This window comes from Rhea americana, unplaced genomic scaffold, assembly GCF_003343005.1.
Source record: "Rhea americana isolate MKP2758 unplaced genomic scaffold, rheAme1 scaffold_66, whole genome shotgun sequence".
Classification (NCBI taxonomy): Eukaryota; Metazoa; Chordata; class Aves; order Rheiformes; family Rheidae; genus Rhea; species Rhea americana.
Genome location: NW_028186823.1, coordinates 40,886 through 63,280, shown reverse-complemented (window position 1 = coordinate 63,280; position 22,395 = coordinate 40,886). Strand labels below are relative to the sequence as shown.

At 39.0% G+C, this 22,395-nt stretch overlaps 1 protein-coding gene across 1 annotated transcript in view; it reads left to right on the top strand.

Moving 5' to 3' along the window:
* Window positions 1-22,395, top strand: part of TUBGCP3 (tubulin gamma complex component 3) — a 57,327-nt gene that overhangs the window by 442 nt on the left and 34,490 nt on the right. The window contains exons 2-5 of the mRNA XM_085320800.1: window positions 11,045-11,152; window positions 13,013-13,080; window positions 16,165-16,242; window positions 16,878-17,095. Of these exons, the coding sequence (XP_085176926.1) occupies window positions 11,045-11,152; window positions 13,013-13,080; window positions 16,165-16,242; window positions 16,878-17,095 (472 nt within the window). The remainder of the gene's footprint in view (window positions 1-11,044; window positions 11,153-13,012; window positions 13,081-16,164; window positions 16,243-16,877; window positions 17,096-22,395) is intronic.

Sequence of the window (22,395 nt, the reverse complement as noted above, 5' to 3'; positions counted from 1 at the left end):
GCGGCCCCTCGGCGGGCAGCGTCCCGGCCTGCCACCCCTGCCCCGGGCTGGTGGGCGCCCGGAGGTGGGCTTGTGGCACCCCCAGCTCCTAGCGGCGCTGCCCTGTGCCGTGGAGCGGGGCACTGCTCCCTGGATGGCTGAGGCAAGAGGTGCCTCACGTTCATACACCTCCATCTTCCTCTGCGACCTCCTCGAGTCAAGTAGCTGCTCTGGCAGCTGACTGAAATCTAGACTTCCCCCATGTCTTGCTGCTGCTATGATGTTCCAGCAAGAGACTGAATCTCAGTGTTGGCATAAGTTCTGTCTGTTGCTAGCAAGGCAAAGCTTCTGTTTTTGGCAGGCGGTTGGAGGGTGGAAAGGAGGAGGTGCATCTGCTATGACTACTTTCTAAGTGCTATTAAAAAAAATAGTTATGTTGCTCAGTTTATAAGCATTGCTCATCAGAGAAATGTATGACCTAGCTTATGTTCGGTCCATTTTCTCGTCTGAAAGGTGGCTTTCTTCCATGTTCTTAGTAGCTGTAAAGTCTCTCTCTCTCTCTCTCTCTCTCTCTCTCGCTTTTTTTTGGCACTCTCTTTCCAAAAAGTCAGTCTAGGTTACCTTTAGATATTAGATAACAGGAACTGTAATAATTTTGAATACTGATCTCTTGTAAAGAATTCAGTTTGACTTGATTAAAATGATGTGGCCTATAAATGAATTGTTGTTTTTGGAGGCTGGAAAATGAGCAACAAGGTGCAGATATATATTTCTTTCTTTTTTTTCCCTCTCTTTTTCTTTTTTCAATTTTTGCCACTCTACCTATTGGAGATCCAAGAAGCTTGGAAGCGAAATCTCCTTGCCTTTGCTGAAATGTTGAATAGGGACTCTTTCACAGAAGCATCCTTTAAGATACTGGTTGCTGTTTTTTTTTTTTTTTTTTTTTTTTTTTTTTTTTTTTTTTTTTTTTTTTTTTCTGTAAAGCTCTAGCTTTCCTGTTTCAAGAGTTGTCAAACTGGAATAATTCTGTGGCAAGAATTTCTGGTGTAGGTGTTTTCTCAGAATGTGACAAGTTTCTATTCTTCCCTCCCTCCCCCAACCCAAAAGGCATTATTAAAAAAAAAATAAAAATAAGTAAGGATTTCTTTTTCTCAGTTTTCTGTGGGCTGTTCCATACTTTGGAACCAGCCTTCTTAAACAGGATTTGAGAAGTTTCTTTAATTTCAGTGAGAAACTTATTTATATCCTCTGGTAAGAGAGCGGATTCCAACAATCACTTTTACAAATTGATCATGAGTAAAATAAAAATGGTATTTCAGTTTGTAATGTTAGCTTCTGAACTGTGTAATACCTCCTGTGGTTTTTATGCAACTACRTGTTAGCAACTGGTTTAATTGTTTATTGAAGGGTATTCCACATCAACATACAATTAAAAGGTGCTGCTACAGCTTTACTTTTAAGGTTGTTTCTCATCTTTAAAGTAACTTGGAAATATTTTTTCTAATGCGATTAGGACATGTTCTATATTCATATTTAAGAACACTGCAAACTTTTACAAGAAAACTCAAATTGTTGTGCTAATCCTGCTCCCTTAGAGAAGGAAAGGGAAATTGGGTTACTGAGTAGTGGAGACATCTGTGAGGCCATTGTTTTTGTGTTGCCAGTGTTGAGTTGCTGAATCTTGTTTTCTTTTTTAAAGACCTGTAGGGAACTACAAACTCAATATCTAAAACTGTGTGTTCGTAACTTTATTTTAGTTAGCTATGTGACATTTATAAAACTGAAACAGAGAAGACTAGAAATAGAAAACTATCCAGCATTTATCAATTGTGGCATGAGTGTTAAGGAGAGGTTGCCTGCTTCTGCTAACTTTGAATCTGGCCTTCCTTTTGAAGTTGTAGTTTCATAAGTTTTTCTCACATCTGAATGGAGTAGTAAGTTTATTATATGAAGTTTATTATATGCCTTTATATACTAGCTTGCAAAAAACAGGGAGAGGGGGAATGAAAACTTTTTTTTTTTTTTTTGGTAAGTGTTAAACTCATTCCTGTATGCTGGGTTTCATTCATGCAACTAAGTGTTCCCTCCTTCCCCCACCTCCCCTCCATGTGTGTGGGAAGCTTATAGGAGGTTTGCCGTAATCATACTAGGTTGCTGCACATAACCTGTAGTCTGTTGCCTCTGATCACTTGTGGGTTATTTGAGGTCTTCTTTGAAGTAACAACTTCAATAATAAGGTGGGTTATCTGCCATGTTTACTATCGCTCATATTTTTATGTATGTGAGAGATTGGAGGGCCATCCTTACTCCATTCTTTAACCTTACGTTAGGAAGGACCTTAGTACTGAAGACTCATTCTTCTAATGTAAGGCTTCTCTTGACACAGTAAATGGTAGTGTGTGTGTGTTAGTTTGTTATCGGCTCAGCTATTGAAAGTAARTTCTAGAGCCTTCCTGGTTTATCAGTCCCTGTGGAAGAAGCTCCAGTGAGAAAAGGTGTGTGTATATGGGTGGGGTTTGTTTTTGCTTTGTTTTTCCTGTTGGGCTCCTATGTTATACCTCCAAGGAACAAACAGAGAAGACAGGGGAACTATTACTTCTAGTGATTCTTTGTGTTGAGGTATAATGACATGTATCCATACAGATGTTAAGGAAATCACCAGACAAGTCAATTAGCACCTCACTGTTCTTCAGGCCTTTACCTCTTATTTCTTTTTAGCACAGGAAAAGCTTGAAGTATGGTATTTGTGTGAAGTTAGTGGTCTAATTGAGGAGCTGTCTACTTTCCTTCCTACCTTCCACCATGTACTCATGAAGTTAAGCTGCTTTGTATRTACCTGGGCTCTTTTGTGAAACAGACTTTACAAACATCAATTTTGTCTTTGAGTGATCTGTGATGTTTAATTATCTCTGAGGAGTTAAGAAAAAATTCCTAGCTATTTAGGAGATATTTAAATATTAGAGAAGTACCTAATGAAAACTAATAACAAGAAGCTGAAGCTAGATGCAAATAGTATTTTTTAACCATGTGCGTAAGTATCCTGCTGTGAACTTTTTAAAGTTCTAGCTTTTGATAACTACTTAGTTTTTCTATAACTAGTAAAATACAAGTTGAAATATAATGGGTTCATGATGGAAAGGGGGTCAGGTTAGATGGTCTAATGGGCCTTTCTGTCCCTACTTTTCCTGAATTTGTCTGTACGTAAAAAGGTTTGATTTGCTTGGCAGCATTCCTTCTCAGCACTTGTTTTTGCTATATTCCTGAAGAGGCCATGGCTTCAGTAGAAGCTGAAGATCCAGTCTATATAATATCTGTGTTTGTAGTGATGCTAATAAAGGATATGAGTGCTTTTACTCTACACCCATGTCTGTGTTCTGTAGGTCTGAGTGTGAAGTGCTCATTAAATTTGATTAAACCTGTTTCTCCTGGGAATTCTTTGGCTTTTGTCATACTCAGTACCTGAGGTGCCCTTAAAAGCTCTGCCTCTTCCCTGTTTCTTAAAAAGCTTATGTTGAAGTGAGTTTCTGTCATGACAGAAGGTGACTGCAGAGGATTTCAGTGGTGGAATTGTCCTTTTCTTCTTCCTCTTTTTCTGACCATCCACTAGATTGATGAATTAGTTTGCAGCATCAGTTAGCTGCGTAGGCTTAGTTACTGGTTTTGATGAAGAGCTCTTCCTCTGAGAACTGCATTGCAAGATCTGTTGTTATGTGGGAGGAACTTTTTTTTTAAGTTTATTTATTTATTTTTAGAACTAAGGATTGGCAGACCTCTGTTTCTGTGTTTTGGCCGGTTCTCCAGTAAAGCTGTCTTCAGCTTCACTTTGCTATGGGTCTGCAATCATCAGGTTAAGTTAGTTTGGGATCACTGCAGTTAGAGCTGTTGCTGACTTTTCCTGCTTATGTACTCAGAGTGTCTAAGAYTTACTGTTTTAGTTCTGCGTTATCAATCTTTCTGTGTTTATCCACATCATTCTTATCCTAATACCTGAGCTTTCAGAGAACTTTCTGTAGGGTTTTTTTTGTGTGTATGTGGACTCCAGCAGTTGCACATGATTGTATGCATCTCTTTAGATAATGAATTTAAGCCTCCTAACAAAAAGCTTCTTGTTCTTAGCTGCCTTTTACAAACCTCTTGAAAATTTTAGTTGAATGGAGACTTTATAGACTGCCATACTAGCTTCTTMTTTTTAAGAACTCTTAGTACTTCAAAAGATATTGCTGTTAATATTCAAGATACAGCTGTTTGTTTTTTGAATCCAAAAAACCATTCTTATATGCGAAGCTCCTTCARTGTTTTGGGAGGTGCATGTCGTTCGGAACTTCTTTAGTGTTCCTGTCTTCATAGAGCAGTTTAGTTCTTGAGGTCTGTGCTATACCCTTAATTTATATTCAGTGATTTTTTTWAATTATTTTTWAAAAAAWTCTAAGCGTTTGGAATTAATGTGARTTTTAATCCTCATGGTAGAGGAAAACAGAGTCTTATAATTGTTCCTTCAAAAGGTGAAATACTCTTATTTTTTACATGTGGTAAGTGAAGCAAATACAAGCTGACAAGTAAAGCAAAAATTAGAAGAAGACAGTATATTCAAGTTGCTGATAGTTCTGTGAGACATTAGTCATATCTGCTTACTGACAATGCAATAAGAACCAGCAATATTAAGACAACYAAAAAATAGCTGTTTCCAGTGCTGTGCCTCTAGTTTTGGAACAGGAGGCACCTGACTTTCAGGTAAGGAAAGGCGTGGGAGTTTATAGGTGGTGGGTGTCCCCCCCCCACCTCAGTAGGAGGGGAGTCTGAAAACTGGAAAGATTGTTAATTAAGAATAAACTTTAAAACTCACAYGAAGAGAGTATGTTTACATTTATACTTTGTTTTTACTGTTAACAGCATTCTGAAAGAAATGTACTTACAGTTGAAAATTTTAAGATAGTTGTCTAGATCAGAAGACTGATGCAGAAATAAATTTTCATCAGAAATATTYAATTGAGCTACCCCCAAATTACACTACTTAAACATAACCTTTTGTACAGAAACAAGTAGTTCTGTTTATAATGTATGTAAATTATTTTTTAAGCAAAATAGTAGCAATAACAGCATTCTGTGCTAGTAGACTTCTTTACTGTGAGGGTGACTGAGCACTGGAATGGGTTACTTAGATTGTGGAGCTTCCATCCTTGGAGATGTTCAAAAGCCATCTGGATAGGGTTCTGGGCATTGTGCTCTAGATGACCCTGTTTGAGTAGGAAGATTGGACTAGATGATTTCCAGAGGTCCTGTCCAACCTCAGACATTCTGTGACTGTACTTTATCAGCATATGATGTCATCATATTAATGTCATTGTTTTCTTTCATGGTGATAATTCATACTGATATATAACTTGTTTATGTGGGTAAAATATGCAGAGGAGATATGCTAGCSTTACTGTTTTGACAAAACCGGTATGCACTCACAGTATATGTGAGAAAAGTCTTCAGTTCTACAGCTCTGCTCCTGTGCTGGGTTTTGCAAAAGTGTTCAATAAAGACATTCTTAATGATTCTTTTCTTCCCAGCATGTTTTAAATGTAACACAGTAATAGTGTTCRAGTAGTTTCCAGTAATACTTGATAGCTGTTCGGTACCATGCATAGAATATCGTGTGCTGTTTAAAAGGCAGTTATTTTACAGGAATATGTTTTGCAGCTGTATTTGAATAAAATTGTATTGTCTAGGGTTTTCAACTACCAAGAAGAAAGAGTAGAGAGACCTTGATAATCTGTGARAATAGTTTAAAGTAAGAAAGCAATTACCATCTAGTTCAGGTAAACTTTTCATAGAATTGTCCTATGACTTAAAAGCTATACCTGCAGATAAGGTAAAGTAACCAAGTGTCTATTTTTAGGAGACCAGATTTCTCACAATCGTGATATGTTAATGTTTTGAAATAATCTTTCAATTACTGTTTCTGTTTCCAGGACTTTCCTCCTTTAAACTTTAAAATTTCCTTTAAAATTGTCTTTTTTTTTTTTTTCCACTTTGAGACCTATGGGCAGTGGTGATGGGGGGGGGGGGAAGGTGCAATAACTTGAAGTAAATTTCAGTTCACTTCCTAAAATTATAGGTAATGTCAGAAGTTTATTTTTTACCAAAAACTTGCTGAATTTCAGCATTTTTTCCAAGAAGCTATGCTTCAGAGATATTTTGGCCAAGTGATTTTAACTTTGTCTTTCTTGAACTTTTCCTTTTAAATTTCTGTTTTGTACTGTTTTTCTTTGTTTTATTGCAACCAGGTTCTTCCTATGCCTTGCATCTCTGTTCTTTGCATATGCTGTGCTKCTTTTAGGTGGCTTTAAAATACTGTTACCTGCCTTTGGAAGCAGTTCACTGTTTGAAGAAGTGTGGATAGTTGGATGAACTATAAATCTTTGAATTATATAGCTTTCTCCACTCAAAGGAACATTTTTTTAGCTGTTTTTAGCAGCTCTTTTCATTCAACTGAATGGCTGTTTACCAGTATCATTAACTTTGTATATATGAGTACTTATGGGAGACTTTGCTTTACGGTTGGGGGGGGGGGCGGTGGTCTCTTTCTGCGTTAGACGGTCTGATCAGACCTCTGAAAACTAGGCTGCTTTCCTATGTTCTCCCTTCCCTCTGGAAACAGTTGCAGCAATTTCAGGTGTCAGATATGTAACCTTGCTGTTGTATAATAGATGCTGTAATTGCTTATTGGTGAAATAGCTGTGTACCCATATATGGATACACCCTATCTCTTTAAGTCCATCTGATGTCCTTATGGCTATTTGTGAAGGGAAAACAATTAAATATGCCCATTCACTATGTGAATCTCTTATTTTGCTGACAGATGTCCTTATTAAATTGTATGTAATCACTTCAGGTACTGAAATTATTTTAAAGACTCATAAGAAATAATCTGATGCTGAAGAAACCACTATAGCAAGGGGTTATTGCTTTTAAAGGAAAAGCTGGACTCTGTAAATAGAACATGAAAATCTGAATAAAACATAATATATATATAAAAAAAATCTTGCAACAGTGTTGTTGAATCACCAGTGCAAATCTGTGTGTGTAGAGAGCAGGTAATTGAAACTAAAACTGAAAGAAACTAAATTCTAGGGAATCTCTAGAAGCTTTTTTTCTAGAAACTTTGTACATATCTATGCTGGATTTAATTACTTCATCAGCTGACTGAAGATGTTAAACCCATATGATTTCTCATTGTATGAATCATAGTTCATCTGAATTTAATCTAAACCACTAATATTGAAGGGAACAACAGAGAGGAGCTATAGCACCTCCAAATCTTTTTGAAACACTCATTTGAAACATTTTTGGTTCAGAAACCACAGAATTTTTTTTAAAAAAAACAAAACAAAACAGAAAAACAAACCCTAAGCCAAACAAAAACTTAGTACAATAGAGAACTGCTTACCTGGAAAAATGTGCATTGTTGTTCAGTGAAAATCGGTGTATTATCTATAGTTTATTAATATTTTTTTCTCCAAAATAAATACTAGSTTTACTGATAATCTCAGTATAAACTGTAGCATATACTGAAAACTCAGCACAAGCAGCTGAATAAATAATGCTCAATTGTCAAGTCAGCAGAATAYTGAGTAATAAAATCTGATTGATTAAAACTTCTTCTAAAAAGATAAATATATAACAGTGTACCACAAGATCATAAATATTTTTAGGAAATAGATTCTTTAAATAAAGATATGAATAGGTCTTTATTTTCTAGGGATTTGTTTCCCAAGTCTTCAGTCAGATAAACTCACTGTTGCATCCTTCCACCTCCAGCTGCAGTAATGCCAGCTGATTCTTTTGTTCCTGGTAGCCCTCTTTAAAATTGCTGTTCCTTCACCTTCTACGTCTGCGTTCCTTCATGCCCACAAGCTGCAGCCCGGGCAGGAGGCACCACATGGTACTGCTGATATGGTGCTTGCAGGCTGACAGACCAAACCAGATGCATAGGCACTGACATTAGGCTGTAGACTTTCTCTCAGAGAACATTGTTTGGGTGTTTGTTTTACCGGTTGCCAATTTCCATGAAACCTGCTTAATTTCGTCTCTGAGACCTCTGTCTAATTTATTAAAATCTATCAGTAGTTTAAAAGTTAATGGAGGGAATAGAGAGGATGGTGCGGGTGGATGGATTGGTTAATTTCAGAAGCCTCCTTTTCCTCAGAAGACCAGTCTAACAGCTCAAAAGTGAGGAAAACTTTCAGGGGTGATTTTGTTTGTTTTTGTTTTTTGGGTCTCTTTTTTTGGTGTGCATGTGTGTATGTTGTGTAAATAGGACACCCATTTATATTTTTGAATTGTTTCCTGTTTTTTATTTTTCTGTAACCTAAGTTGAACGAGTTTGTTGATGATGATTCATGTTTGGTCCTCTAATAGTTTAAAAGATGCATGTTGTAATTGATACAGTGCTCTGTAATCAACCCTTGGTCCCTTCTCTAACTTTAGTTCACCTGAGTTGTTTGACCTGAAGTTCTTCTAGCAATCTTGTTTTTAATTTGTAGCCCGAGTCAGGTGACAGTAAAAACATTTATGCCAAAAATATGCAAGAATAGTTAGAGAAACCTAACTCTTGCCCAGTTGCTGCTAGGTGCACAGTTATGGAGCTGACAGAAGATAAAACAACCTTTCTTATTTTATGGGATAACTTACTGGAAATGTTTTTATATTAATTAACTTTGCTAAATCTAGTGTTCTGTTTTTGTGGACCTGTTATTTTTTCCCTTCCCCTCCAATTCTATGTAACACTCTTGGAAACCTGGAGTAATTCCATAATGACATGCGTTATGCCTAAGAATTATGCAGAAACATTTCCTCACGTTCTCTCTCCCCTCATAATTCACAGAAATCACAGAATGGTTGAGGTTGGAAGGAACTTCTGGAGATCGTCTAGTCCAACCCCCCTGCTCAAGCAGGGCCACCTAGAGCATGTTAGACAAGGTTGCATCCAGGCGGGCCGTGACGATCTCCAGAGAAGGAGACTCCACAACCTCTCTGGGCAACCTGTGCCAGTGCTCCGTCACTCTCACAGGGAAGAAATTCCCCCTCACGTTCAGGCAGAACTTCTTGACGTTCAATTTCTGCCCATTGCCTCTTGTCCTGTCACATGGGACAACTGAAAAGAGTTTGTCCTCATTCCCTTGACACCCTCCCTTCAGGTACTTGTGCACATCGATAAGATCCCCCCTCAGTCTTCTCTTCCCCAGGTGAAACAGGCCCAGCTCTCGCAGCCATTCCTCACTGGAGAGATGCTGCAGTCATCTAATCATCTTTGTATCTCTGCATTGGACTCTCTCCAGTAGCTCCATGTCTCTCTTGTMYTGAGGAGCCAGTTCATCAGTTTAGTGAATTCAATTAATGAAATACTTTTATCTGGATTTTAAAGTGGTTGTTGTGGATGAAAGATTGCCTAGTCTAACAGTAGAACTTTTCCTTCTAGAAGGCATTTAGATCATGCGTGTTTGTGATCTTACAGTGGTTGAGACTGGGTGTGTGTGTTTTCCCCTTTCCCCCCCTCCCCCGAAAGTAGAATGATAGACATGCTCCTTTAATGGTCTTACATGTTCAAATATTGATAGATATTATTGGTTCTGTCTGAGCAGATATTTTCCTTGTAGTGATTTTTTTTTTTTTTGTCAACTAGTTAATGTGTTTGCTGGTTAACAGTTGTATTCTTTTAGTTTGGGATCAGTGTGTGGAGTTTATATTGTAAGGTGGACAAAAGTGGTCATTCAAAGTAGCGTGTTCTGATTTCATATTTCTCCTTTCTGTAAATATCTGGAGATATTAATGGATTTTATTAATAATTGACTTGAGGTTTTTCCCCCCCTTTTTTTCCCTCCCCATTGTAAATTAAGCATCTCTGCTTCTAATGGACTTTTACCCTGTTCCTCTTCCATGCTCATTTTGTATGTGTTTTTCCAAGRCATCATCCCTTCTTATTCCTTGGTAGAGCCACTACTGCATGACTCTTCAGCAGTCAGCTTCCAGTTGAAAACTGTACCGATGAAGTAAAACTCATGAAGGGTCTGAATCTGCATGCAAAATTGTTGCATTCAAAACAGACCTGAAAATCAGAAAGTCGAGTCAAATACCTGACACCACACATTTGCACACACTTTTTGTCTGGTAGTATTCCCACCATGTTACTAGTTACTTSTATGTGAGAAATAGAAATTTACCCAGCACTCTGCATGTGTAATGACAGTAGGCATGACTGTAGTGTCATCGCTTGGTCAACTTTTCAGATCAACAAATGGGAAGATGACAGTGTCGTAGAGGCACGAATACTAAACTAGCTCTGTCTCAACCTTATCCTAAGTCAGTGCTAATCTTCCCACAAAGCAGAGATATTTGCCCTAAAGCGATACTTTTTATCAACAGTATTAAAGATCGAATTGATGCGTGAATGATGGTGCAGTTGAAAGAAGCCACTGACTGTGGGTATGTTTACGTTATACACCAGGAGATGGTGCAGACATCTCACCTAGTCAAACTAGCTTTGACTCTAACTTGTAAACACATATCTGAGTCCAGCTGTACAAGCAGAATAAACCAATTTGAGTATGTACTGTTGGAGAATACTTGGTGAACATAGCTATGTTGTTTCTGTGTGTGAACTGAATCTCATGAATTTGTGCGAAGTCCTACAGGATTTCGGATCCTGGGTAATAGCAGAGCTGGCTGAAGTGTGTAATACTCGAATAATTGCRTAGATCTAAATGTTTCTCCCATCTACACAGATTCTAGTGCCTTTACAGCAGTATGTAGCTGGTACAACTTCTAGGCTTGTTTTTGTGGATAGAGTTGTTCACAAATGTTAAGTGCAATCATTTTGCAGTCTGTACAGGTGAGTGTGTTAAAGTATAGCATCATTAATCTTTCTGGGGTAAACTGTACTTGACTGTCCCTAGGTTAGAAGTGTCTTGGAGTACTATATAATAATAGGTGATCTAAGCCAGGTACACTTATGCCAGATTTGCTTTTAATAGAACTTTTAAGCCTGTTTAACTGAGAGGGTTTTTCTTCTTTCTTTCAGCTGATGCAGCTCAACAGTTTCAATATGCAGTGAGAGTTATTGGAAGCAACTTTGCTCCCACTGTTGAACGGGATGAATTTCTTGTAGCCGAGAAAATCAAGAAAGAACGTACGTGCATCTTTTTTTTTTTTTTTTTCTTCCCTAAAAACAGGGATGGAAGTGTCTCACTTTATTCAGACCTTATGAATTCACATTTCTTTTTAGGAGACTGATATTATGAGGTGCACTTTAAAAATATTACGCTTCGGCACAATTAATTTTAGAAGCATCTGTATGAAATTTGTTGAATGGGCATCCTGGTAATGGAATGAATCATTGCTTGTTCATGTGACTTAGCTGCTATTTATTGCCTTCATTTTCTCAACAAGTTTATCTGCAACCACCTCTAAACTAAAACATTAGACTATGTAAGTAAATGTTATACTATATTTACATTCCCTTGTGTTCTGTGCTGAGTCAGCAGTGTTGTGCTATGTGAATCCAACAGGGAGATGATGCATTCATGAAAAGCCAAAAACTGCTTTCAGCAGATTCTCTGCTCTACCCTCCAAAACAATTAATTGAAGTATGTTAATTAAATTAAAGCTTCATATTTATGCTCGAGCTTTGAGTATTCTGTCAGTGAAATTGGGTTGGGGTAATTGAAATCAGTGGTTGTAGCCTTTTTAAACAACTTTGTTGGTTTTTTTGTTAATTTGGTGCTTCCATTACCTGCTTGATGTAAGCTTGTTAAAATTTTTATGTATCTGACTTCAAAACACTGCTTTCTGTGGTGTACACTCTGGCCAATACTAGGCATAGCATATGTGCTCATTAAGTTTGGGCTAATTGTCAGGAATTTTGAAGCTGATAATCTCCCTTATCTTCCTTCTGCACTATTTCAGTTTGTAGGCTGATATCAGTGGTCATGGAACAAATAACAGCATATATTCTCCTAATTTTACACTTATGTTGGTGTCGCCTCCGAGGAAGCGTGACCAAGGAGGTCACTTATTTGGCAAAATGTACTTAGCAATGGCTTTTAATATTARATAGCATTTTTAAGGCACAACAGTAGTTGTTTTATTAAGGTTTCTTTAGCTGTTTCTCTGTGTGGATTTTTTTTTTAAATATGGTTCTGTCTCTCTTTAATATTTCTAATGTAATGTGGCTTTTCAGAAGACACCTTAAAGCTTGGAGACAGCTCTTCTGAGCAAAAGCTTATGTTACTGGCAGAGATCAAGACAATGTGTTTGTATTATTTTTCTTAATGCATAGTAGTTCTGTGACCTTGCAATTCTGCTTGACTGTGAGAAAGTGGCAGTACTACTTTGCTTTTTGCTTCTGTTGTGTAATATGGGTTACAGCATGCTGTAAAGCATTTTACAAAACAAAGCATGATTGTTCCCATGTCTGCTTTCAGTTATGTTTTAATTTCTAAACCTACACAAGCACAGGCTAGACTTTGAAAGGAAGGTATATAGGAAGTAATATAAAGTATTTAGAAAGTATAATTTTTGAATTACCCAAAGATAAACAGGTGCTTACATTAAGTGACTTCTGTTGCTAGAACATTGGGGTGACAAATTTCTCCTTCAATAGACTGTCTATATTAAAAGATCTGGTTAGAGTTGATGACCACAGTATATGTCTCCAAAATGTTTATAATTGAGAATGGAGGCAAGTCATGGATGCAAGATAYAATTTAATGTCTGTTTTTATCATCAAAAAGAATGTTACCTGTGAGTTATGGTTCTCTTCTGTTACTGCTTCACTTTTTGGGGAAAAAGAATCTCTCTCTTGGAATGGGTAGCTCTGTTCCCCTCCCCCCCCCCCACATTTTTATCTACCTTGTACGGGCAGACATACAGGTAACATGAAAGCAGACAAAACTGTATGAGTAAATTTCCCAAATTACCACAGAAACATCAATTCCATCATTACACTCTTATTTGTTTCAGCTTTTTAATCTATATTCCCTTTTTACAGTTGTGAGGCAGAGAAGGGAAGCAGATGCTGCTTTGTTTTCAGAACTCTACAGAAAACTCAGTTCACAGGTATTGTAATAAATTTACCATCAGTAAAGCAGTTGAAAGCATGCATACACACCCTTTTGATGTGACAGATTTATTTTGGACAGTGCTAACTTTCAGATGTAAACTTGCTTATCATTTTAGCTTATGATAAATTTATGAGTGATACACTTTGAGCTGTTTGCTATTATTAAGAAATGAACTTGGGTTAAATTTGAAGACAGAATAAAAGAAGCCTATTTTCACATAAAATTGAAAATTTTCTGGTTGTCATTTATTTTATGGTAATGCATTCCAAGTATGTTGATATGGGAATTAAACAGTCCTCTTAATTGATTTTTTTTTTTTTTTTTTTGGATTGCAATCAGAGATTGGATAAGTGATCTGAGCCTTTCATGTTGAATGTCAAATGTTTACCTTAACCTGGTGCCTACCTGGTAAGAAGGGGCTTAAAATTAAGAATGACACCTAAAATTAGGTGGGAGAGAATGATCAATAGTCAAATCAAGAAGTGGAGGACGGTTTGGCAACCAAAAGGTCTCAGGTGATGTAAGCAGAAAGCATCTCTTGATCAACAAAATGAGACTGAAATAGAATTACCCCAAGCATATTCAAGAACATAAGGAAGTGCTTAGGGAATTGCATGATGGGGAAAAGTTCTCATGCCCTTTCTAGGAAGGCAATGTGCTGGGGTGCCTCTCCGAAGTGCCTTAATGTACAAAGCGCAGGGAACAAACAGAAAGAGTCTATGTGCAGTTACAGAGCTACAATTTCATTGGGCTTGTAGTTGTGATGGCATAGCTCACACAAATGGAGTGCTATGATGGAGGCTACTGGCTCTCTGTTGGTACGACTGGCCTTCAGGAATCCAAGGCCCCTGAGACCTGAAATTGTGCTTATCCAATCGTCTGTATAGCCTGCTACGATGAGCTGACTGGAGCTGGTGGTGGATGAGGGGAGAGCCGTGGATGTTGTTTAACTTGACTTTAGTAAGGCTTTTGACAACGTCTCCCATAATATATCCTTGTAGACAAGCTGACTGAGTGTGGGCTAGATGAGTAGATGGTGAGGTGGGTTGAAGCTGGCTGAATGGCAGAGCTCTGAGGGCTGTGATCAACGGCACAGCATTGAGCTGGCGACCGGTCGGCRGAGGTTGATGCTAGGGCTAGTACTATTGCAACATCTTCGTTAGTGACATAGGTGATGGGAGAGAGCGCACCTAGTGTAGCTTGATTTAAAAATTGTGAAGAAACTCGTATGAGTTTCTTTGACATACTCCACTATTTTATCTCCATCGTAAAGTGTATGTCTTCAAAGAACTCGGGTTCTACAGAACTGTGCGTTAATATGTCTAGAAATTGTTGGGTTTCAGAGCCTCACCTTCCTGTATCTCTAGGTTTTCTGAAGCTGTCTCTAGGACCAGGGTTCCTCCTGGCCTGGCATGACCTAGCCAATAGTGACAGCTGCTGCAGCATTTCCCTGGCTCTCCAGTTTGTGAGGCTGAGCATGTATCCCAATAGGCAGTTCATGCTACTACACACAATAGATGGATACGCATATATGACTGGCCCCACAGATCAGCACTGACACAGTCAGCACTTCTACAAACACAAACAGTGTCAACAGCCTTGCCCAGTCCCCCTTTGGCTCATCAGGAAGAAGGTCTGTTAGTGGGAAATATATATATGTAGAATGTGGATCTCTCCAGCAGCTGGGCTTAGACAATCAATCCACCCAGTAGCTGGTTCCTGAATCCTTGATCTAACCTGTTGCTTGCACCTGGACCTATGAGCCTCCAAAGTGTACAGCCCCACTTCAGTTGCTGATACTGACCCCATCACACACGCGCACATACACAGGGACACTGTACTACCTGTCTAGTAGCTGGCCTTGAATGTGTAGACCATGYAGTAGCTGGCCCTAAATCCTTGCTCTTTCCTGGTGCCTCATCCTCAAGCCACCCCTATATACCCACGGTCCTCTTAGAAGTTGTCTGGGACTCCCCTGGTCCCTCTAGTGACCAGCTTCCCTGTGGTCTTGCCCTCAGAGCCATACACCTGCATCGATGGGTCTCACAGTTGATGCACCTCCCCCAGAGGAACTCYGGTCCTTCTAGCAGTTGGCTGGCACTCCCCTGGTTCCCCAGTAGACAAATGCCCCAATGGGGGGGACCTTAAAGGCATGCACACACAAATTGTTCTGTGTCTATGGAGATGAGTTTTTGCTGGGCTGATTGCCCTGCTGTAATGGACCTGGGAGTAATTGGAGTGGGAGTAATTGGAGTAGGATATTACTCAGATTCCCTCACTTGCCATTGTATCTCTGTACTATTTTGTGTTTGTGGAGATGAGCTTTTATCACAGAAATATATATGCTTGTCTAAAATAAAGTATGCTAATGTTTCCCAAACTCTTTAAAGTGTTCCCTTTGTACTTTGGGCTTTACTGTTCTTCTTCTGCTGGTAAGCTTTCTGTTGAGATTTAAAGCTGAAAGCTTTAAGAGTCTGTRTATCTGTGTTTATTTGTAGCCTTTATCTGCTTAGTAGAGAATATATTGCATATATACCTCAAATTTTGTGTTTACAATGTCTCTATGTCTTAAGCTGTGAAACATTGGGTCGCGCTTTTAAATAGAATCTACAAGTAATACCCTCCTTGATTCTTGAAGCCTCCCTAAAAATGACAGGAAGGGAGAAAATGGAGAAAAGACAGTTGTTTATCTACAATTCTACCATAAGTTTTCCTCCTTCATGTTTAGGATAGAGTTGCATTTAAGCCCAAGATGTTTTAAATGAAGTAGGGCAGGAATATTGGTGAAAATTCAGTATTATATGAATTTCTTTGTTAACACCTTTTGAATTTTAAATTTAGTGTACTTATTTTTCTCAGATCAGGTGAGACTTTGTGACTTGAACATAATGGAGAAAGTTTATAAAATTACTGAAGAAGAGGCTATACTGCATGTTCCCAGTTTATTCAGGAGTGTGGGTCTTATTTGTGTAGAAAATTGTAATTCATATGTTTAGATTTTTAGTAGGCTAGATAAACAAAAATGAGTAAGTTGCAATTTTTGATAATTTTTTAATTCTGCTTTTTATCCCTTAAAAAGGGTGTTTTGAAAAACAAATGGTCAATACTCTACCTCCTGCTTAACCTCAGTGAAGATCCACGTAAGCAGTCTAGCAAGGTAGGTAAAAAAGGGTTATTATTTCTAATTGAGAAATAGTAAATGTATATTAATCATTTTAGATGTCATTAAAAATCACTATGCAGATTTAACCAGCATTTCTGGAAACCTTTTTTCTTCAAAGATCCTGAAAGCTGAGAGGAAGAAAACATCTGACTAAGATTTTGCAATTCTTTTTCTGAGTACTTTTTCTATAATAAATGAAGGTAAAATTACAGGCTATCCAACCTCTGTGACTTAAGCTGTGCCTTTGCTAGATGGATTCTTTTTTTTTTTGTTTTGTTTTTGGTAAAGTCTGCTAATATACTAATGAATTTGAAATGGAAGAGGAAGAGCAAAACTTTTACTTTTCTTGCAGCTCTGCTAACAAAGTATTTCTTTTACAAATATTCCTAATGACAATTCAGGAGGCAAAAATAAGCTATATTGCTGAAAGCACTCTTGCTGGCTGCAAAGGACTTGCTTTTTTTGTCATTATAGTTGTATCAGCAATTTTTTCCTTACATAAACATGATTTTTTTACATTCTTGAATATTTCATTGTGTTAACTAAGGACGTGACTTAATGCAACTCACTTTTTTTGTTTGTTTTAATTTTTTTTTTATTCCTCCTCTCACTTTTCCCTTCCTTCTCAGGTATCAAGTTATGCCACACTCTTTGCTCAGGCATTACCACGGGATGCTCACTCAACCCCTTATTACTATGCCAGGCCTCAAAGCCTTCCATTGAATTACCAAGACCGCAATGCTCAGTCTGCCCAGAGTTCTGGTAGTATGGGGAGCAGCGGGATCAGTAGCATCAGCCTGTATGCCTTGAATGGTCCAACACCAACTCCACAGTCACTTCTTCCAGGGTAAATTAAACCTTGTTACCTTACAAATAGGTTTGGAGAAGACCTGTTTAATAGCGTGTAGATGGCTAGAGACAATCTGCTTGTTTTTTACTTGTATGCCATTGTGGGTCCCACTGTAGGTGAATAGAAACTGTTCCTTAGCTGAGCAGTTCTGAATTTCAGGTGCTGTTATGTTCCCATTTGGAGATATAAATGGCTGACCAAGCATAGCAAAGATTAAATTTAAAGATTTGATATCTGCTAAATAGCTGAKACTTGATGTATTCTTTTGGATTCTGATATCAACAAATCCTTTGCCAAACTTCTCAGTTTTCTGAAACCCTTCAAAATAACCTTTATCTTTCTTCTGTAAACACCTTGGATTTAGAATCTTCCTTAGTGAAGCTTCTTTTACAGTGTTCCTTAGCCAGTGTCAAAATAGTAAACTTATCCTCGGTTTTCAAATGTATGACCTTTCTTTGATGGTCTGACTTGCTTTTAAGCACATTAATAGCAGGCTGATTGTTTTATCTAGAAGAATCTTGCATTTTGAGTGGACRGATTTTGGCTGTTCTTGTCCACTCATAAATGAAATTCGGACTTAAGTATAGACGTGCTTATTCTTCTTAACAGTCAAGTCTATACCATCCAACATACCACTGAACAGCCCAATGAGTAAAGTGGCTTCTTCAAGGAAAGTAGTACTGAGCAAAGAATTGATATTGAAAGGTTGTGGCAGCTTGTGTCTTAAAACAGTGATCTAAAACATTAAACAAACTGAAAGGTACAGTCTTTGAACCTCAGGGTGGGTGTTTAAGGAGAAGTTTGTCTTCTTTCCTGCATGTGCGTGTACACGCAGACCAGAAAGTGCTGGAGAATTTAAGGAGACAAAGTTTCTTTGAAGTTTTAATGTTAGAGACAATAAACCCTTCACTTTGGGTTTTGCTGATCTACATGTGCAGCTGAAAAATTCAAATACTGAATAGTTCAGATTTTGCGATGATGAATACAGGTTGGCCCTTGTAGGCTATAAGATGACTGCTTTAATACTGACTTTGTTAAATAAGCTGAATACACACAGACAGTAATGTGTTCAAAGTCTGGATCTTTCCTGTACTTTGGGATATCGTGTTGGATAATCACTACAGCTCTACAGACCTTGGCAGAGGTAGACTACATGTAGTTTGTTCTACAGAGGGGAAAATTAACATGTGTTCATAGTCAGTGAGAGAGGGTGATTCAACAGTGATTCTATAGTACCGATGTATTGGTTAATAGAAGTTGAGCTTGAAAACATGAACAGGATGTTATGAAGCTTGCAGAAATGAGGACCTCAGCAATCTTATTTGCATAGCTGTTAAAACCTTGAGCAAAAAAGTCTGGAAATATGGCCGTCATGCAAAAGCTATGAGGATATCAGTTTTCAAGAAACTTTGGTTCATGTCAAAAAGGCACACAAGAWCATAATGAAATGGGGAAAAATCTTTAAGGTATGCAAAAATGAATGAAGTCCTTCATTGGTTATGAATTGACCAAATTTTTAGTACATTACTGAAAACCTTATTAGTTTCTTTCCTTTCATAATTGGAAAAGAGAAAGAAGCCATCTCTTCTTCTCTTAATTNCTTCTTCTCTTAATCCCGCTTTTTTTCCTCCTAGGCAGTCCTGAAACACACACACAAAACCTCAATAGATATATTTTCAAAAGCTTTTACATTGTAATAAAAAAAATTGAGAATGTGCATTTGAGCTGGTCTTTTAGAATTTATATTCTGGAAATTATTGGTGCYGACACAACTGGGTTTTACTGTTGTTTATATGCTTTACATTACAAATACTTGCTTGACTTTGACAGTACTAGGTTTGTGTGTTGTATCTAAGAAAAGCAATGGGGAGCTTTAAATTATGAATGATGGGGAATTCCTCACRTTCAGATGAGGAGGTAATGGATGAGACTGGTAAGCAAAAGCTGTAAGGTGATGTAAACAAGAGAGACCTTGAAACCTATAAAATAAAGCCAAAGGTGGTACACCCTAAGTGTGTGCACACAAATAGGGAAGAGCTGGTAGGACAGCCATATGGTGGAAGCTTTTGTACAGTTTCTGGGAAATCAGCAGAACTGTGCTGAAGTGCCTGTACTTAATGCACGCAGCAGGGAGAGCAGACAGGAGGCTTTAGAAGTCTGTGCAGTTAGAGCTATGCTTCCCCCTGGCTTGGAGATGTAGTGGGATAGCTCACAAGTGGTGTGCTGCAATGGAGGCTACTGGCCCTTTAGAAGGGACAGACCAGGAGGAGTAGCTCTTCATGTGAGTGAGCAGCAGGAATGCATGGAGCTCTGTCTAGGGGTGAGGGAGGCGTTAGCTGAGAGTTAATAGGATTAGAGGGCAAACCAACATAGGTGATGCTGTGTTTGCCGAGTGTCTGCTACAGACTGGCTGACAAGAAAAAGTACAGGAGGCCTTTTTCAGACAGCTGGAAGAAGCCTCATGTTCACAGGCCCCAGTCTTCCAGGGAGACTTGAATCACCCTGATATGCACTGGAAGGACAGCACAGCAGGGCACAAGCAGTCCAGGAGGTTCCTGGATGCACTGATGACAGCTTCCCAACGCAAGTGATTGAGGAGTTGACAAGGAGAGGTGCTTTGCTGGACCTCGTGGTTACACACAAGAGTGGTGGGAAAGTTGGGGGCAGCCTTGGCTGCAGCGACCATGAGATGGTGGAGTTCAGGATCCTTCAAGGAGGGGAGAAAAGCAAAAAGTGGGGTTAAAACACCGGACTTTGGAAGAGCAGGCTTTGGCCTGTTCAGGGACCTGCATGGAAGAATCCCATGGGATGCAGCCCTGGAGGGAAGAGGGGTCCAAGAGACACTGTCCAAGCAACAAGATCTTCTACAGGTACCTAAGCAGCAAGAGGAAGGCTAGGGGAAAACATGAATCTGCTGCTGAATGGGGCAGGGAACGTGTGATACAGGATATGGAAATGAAGAAAGCATCARGTTATCTCTGCCACTTTGGTCTTTGGTACGACTGGCCTTCAGGAATCCAAGGCCCCTGMGACCTGAAACTGTGCTTATCCAATCGTCTGTATAGCCTGCTACGATGAGCTGACTGGAGCTGGTGGTGGATGAGAGGAGAGCCGTGGATGATGTTTACCTTGACTTTAAGGCTTTTGACAACATCTCCCATAATATATCCTYGTAGACAAGCTGACTGAGTGTGGGCTAGATGAGTAGATGGTGAGGTGGGTTGAAGCTGGCTGAATGGCAGAGCTCTGAGGATTGTGATCAACGGCACAGCGTTGAGCTGGCGACCGGTCGGCAGAGGTTGATGCTAGGGCTAGTACTGTTATAACATGAAGGGATTGATTGCACGGACTCCTGATAGGTTCTGATCAGAAGACGTTTATCCATATCAGAAGGCAAAATATATATATCGATACAGCAAGCACGAGTTGTGCACGAGACATACACAGCGCAGTGATTGGGTATACAGCGACAAGCATGCGCTCCAGCTACTAAAGTGATTGGTTATATCCCTTGATACAATTTTCTCACAAGCAGACACCAAGTTATCTGCTTGGCTCATATTCTGCATTCTTGTTCTGTTTTTCTCACAGCACACCTGCTGCTAGTCTCAGTTGAAGGACGGGTCACCTAGCTCAGTGTCTAACAAACCCCACAGTAACATCTTCGTTAGTGACATGGGTGATGGGAGAGAGCGCACCCTCACTTTGCAGACAATACAAGATCAGGAGGACCGTTTAATAGAGTGGATGGTGTGCTGCTGTTCAAAGGGACCTTGATAGGCTGGAGAAATGGAGCAGCAGTAGTCTCATGAAGTCTGACCAGGAGAAATACCATGTCCTGCATCTGGAGAGGAGCAACCCCTTGCATCAGTACAGCCAGACTGTCTGGAAAGCTGTTTTTCTGAAAGTGTGCTGAGGGTCCTTTTGGACAACAGGTTAAAGATGAGCCAGYATCTTCGAGCCTTCTTTATTGGGAGGATGTTGTTATACTGGCACAGGTTGCCCAGAGAGGTTTAGGAGTTTCCATCCTTGGAGACGTTCAAAATCTGWTTGGACATGGTCCTGGGCAGCCTGCTCTAGCTGTCCCTGCTCAAGTAGGGGATYGGACAAAATGACCTTCACAGGTTCCATCCATTCTAAGCCATTCTGTGATCCTGAAATAGTGAAGGAAGGTGTCCTTCACTTGGTCCTTGTGTCTATCTCTTTGTTTAAATACAAGCAGAACCTGTGCTGTTCCTGATAGATTCTTGGTCTGATCTGATCTCATTTTTTGTAGTGGTCTCTCTGCTCTCTTCTTAGTAGTGTAGTCTATGAGCTGGGCAATTCAAATTCATCAGATCTTTCTGTGAGGATTGTTCTTTCAAAAGTTCTTTTCATAGGTGTCACCCCAAAAAGCCCGGCTGGCTTTTTTGTTGTATGTTCTTCTTGAAGTAGAACAGCAGAAATTTGGCCTTGTAATCATGAGGTACGATAGCTAATGTTCAGTGCTGGTGCGTTACAAATGCTAAGCACAGTGGAAAAGTCACTTCAGGCCTTGCAGGCTGTGCTCCTGTTCATTGCTTAAAATCATACAAGTCTGATGCCTGGCCATATCATGTTTTATGGAGAAAAGGGGGAGGGGGAAACTCATTCTTCGACTGTAGTTGTGTGTGATAATTTGTGTTACAACCTTATACCATCTCTCCCTGCACCTGTATTTTCATGTTTTTGTGAAATTCATTAAGTTTTTATAAGTATGTGATTGTTTCCAGATGTTTACATTTCATTAATGGGGGGAACACAGTCAGCTACAAAAATGAAAAGACCTTGCAAATCTCTGCAGTTATTTTCATTATCATAATGCATAAACAGAAAGCTAACTTCTAAACTTGTTTGCTCTGAGAACTTTTTGTGAGAAGAACTGACAAGCTTGAGAGGAAGGGAAATCAAAACTTCTTATCTAGATACTCCGTTCCTCATCACATCTTCAGACACTTGATGCAGACTATTCTCCATAATGGAGTAGTAAGAAAGTGAACTTTCTCCTCTTTTTCTGCTTACCTTTAATTCTGTTTTGCTACAGATTCAAGTAATAACTAACCTTAAATATTTGTTGGGGTTTTTTTATATATAATTTCAGATAGGAGCAATTGACCTCACTTTTAGTCTTTCTGAGTGTATCTGCACAGTTCAATATGAACAAAATACCTCTTTATCTGATATGTGATCTCAYATGTCCAAGTTCTTTAGTCTTTTTCTAGAGTTTTATCCATGAAGGTGTTGGCTTGTATGAGCCAATACCTTGCGTGTATATTCTG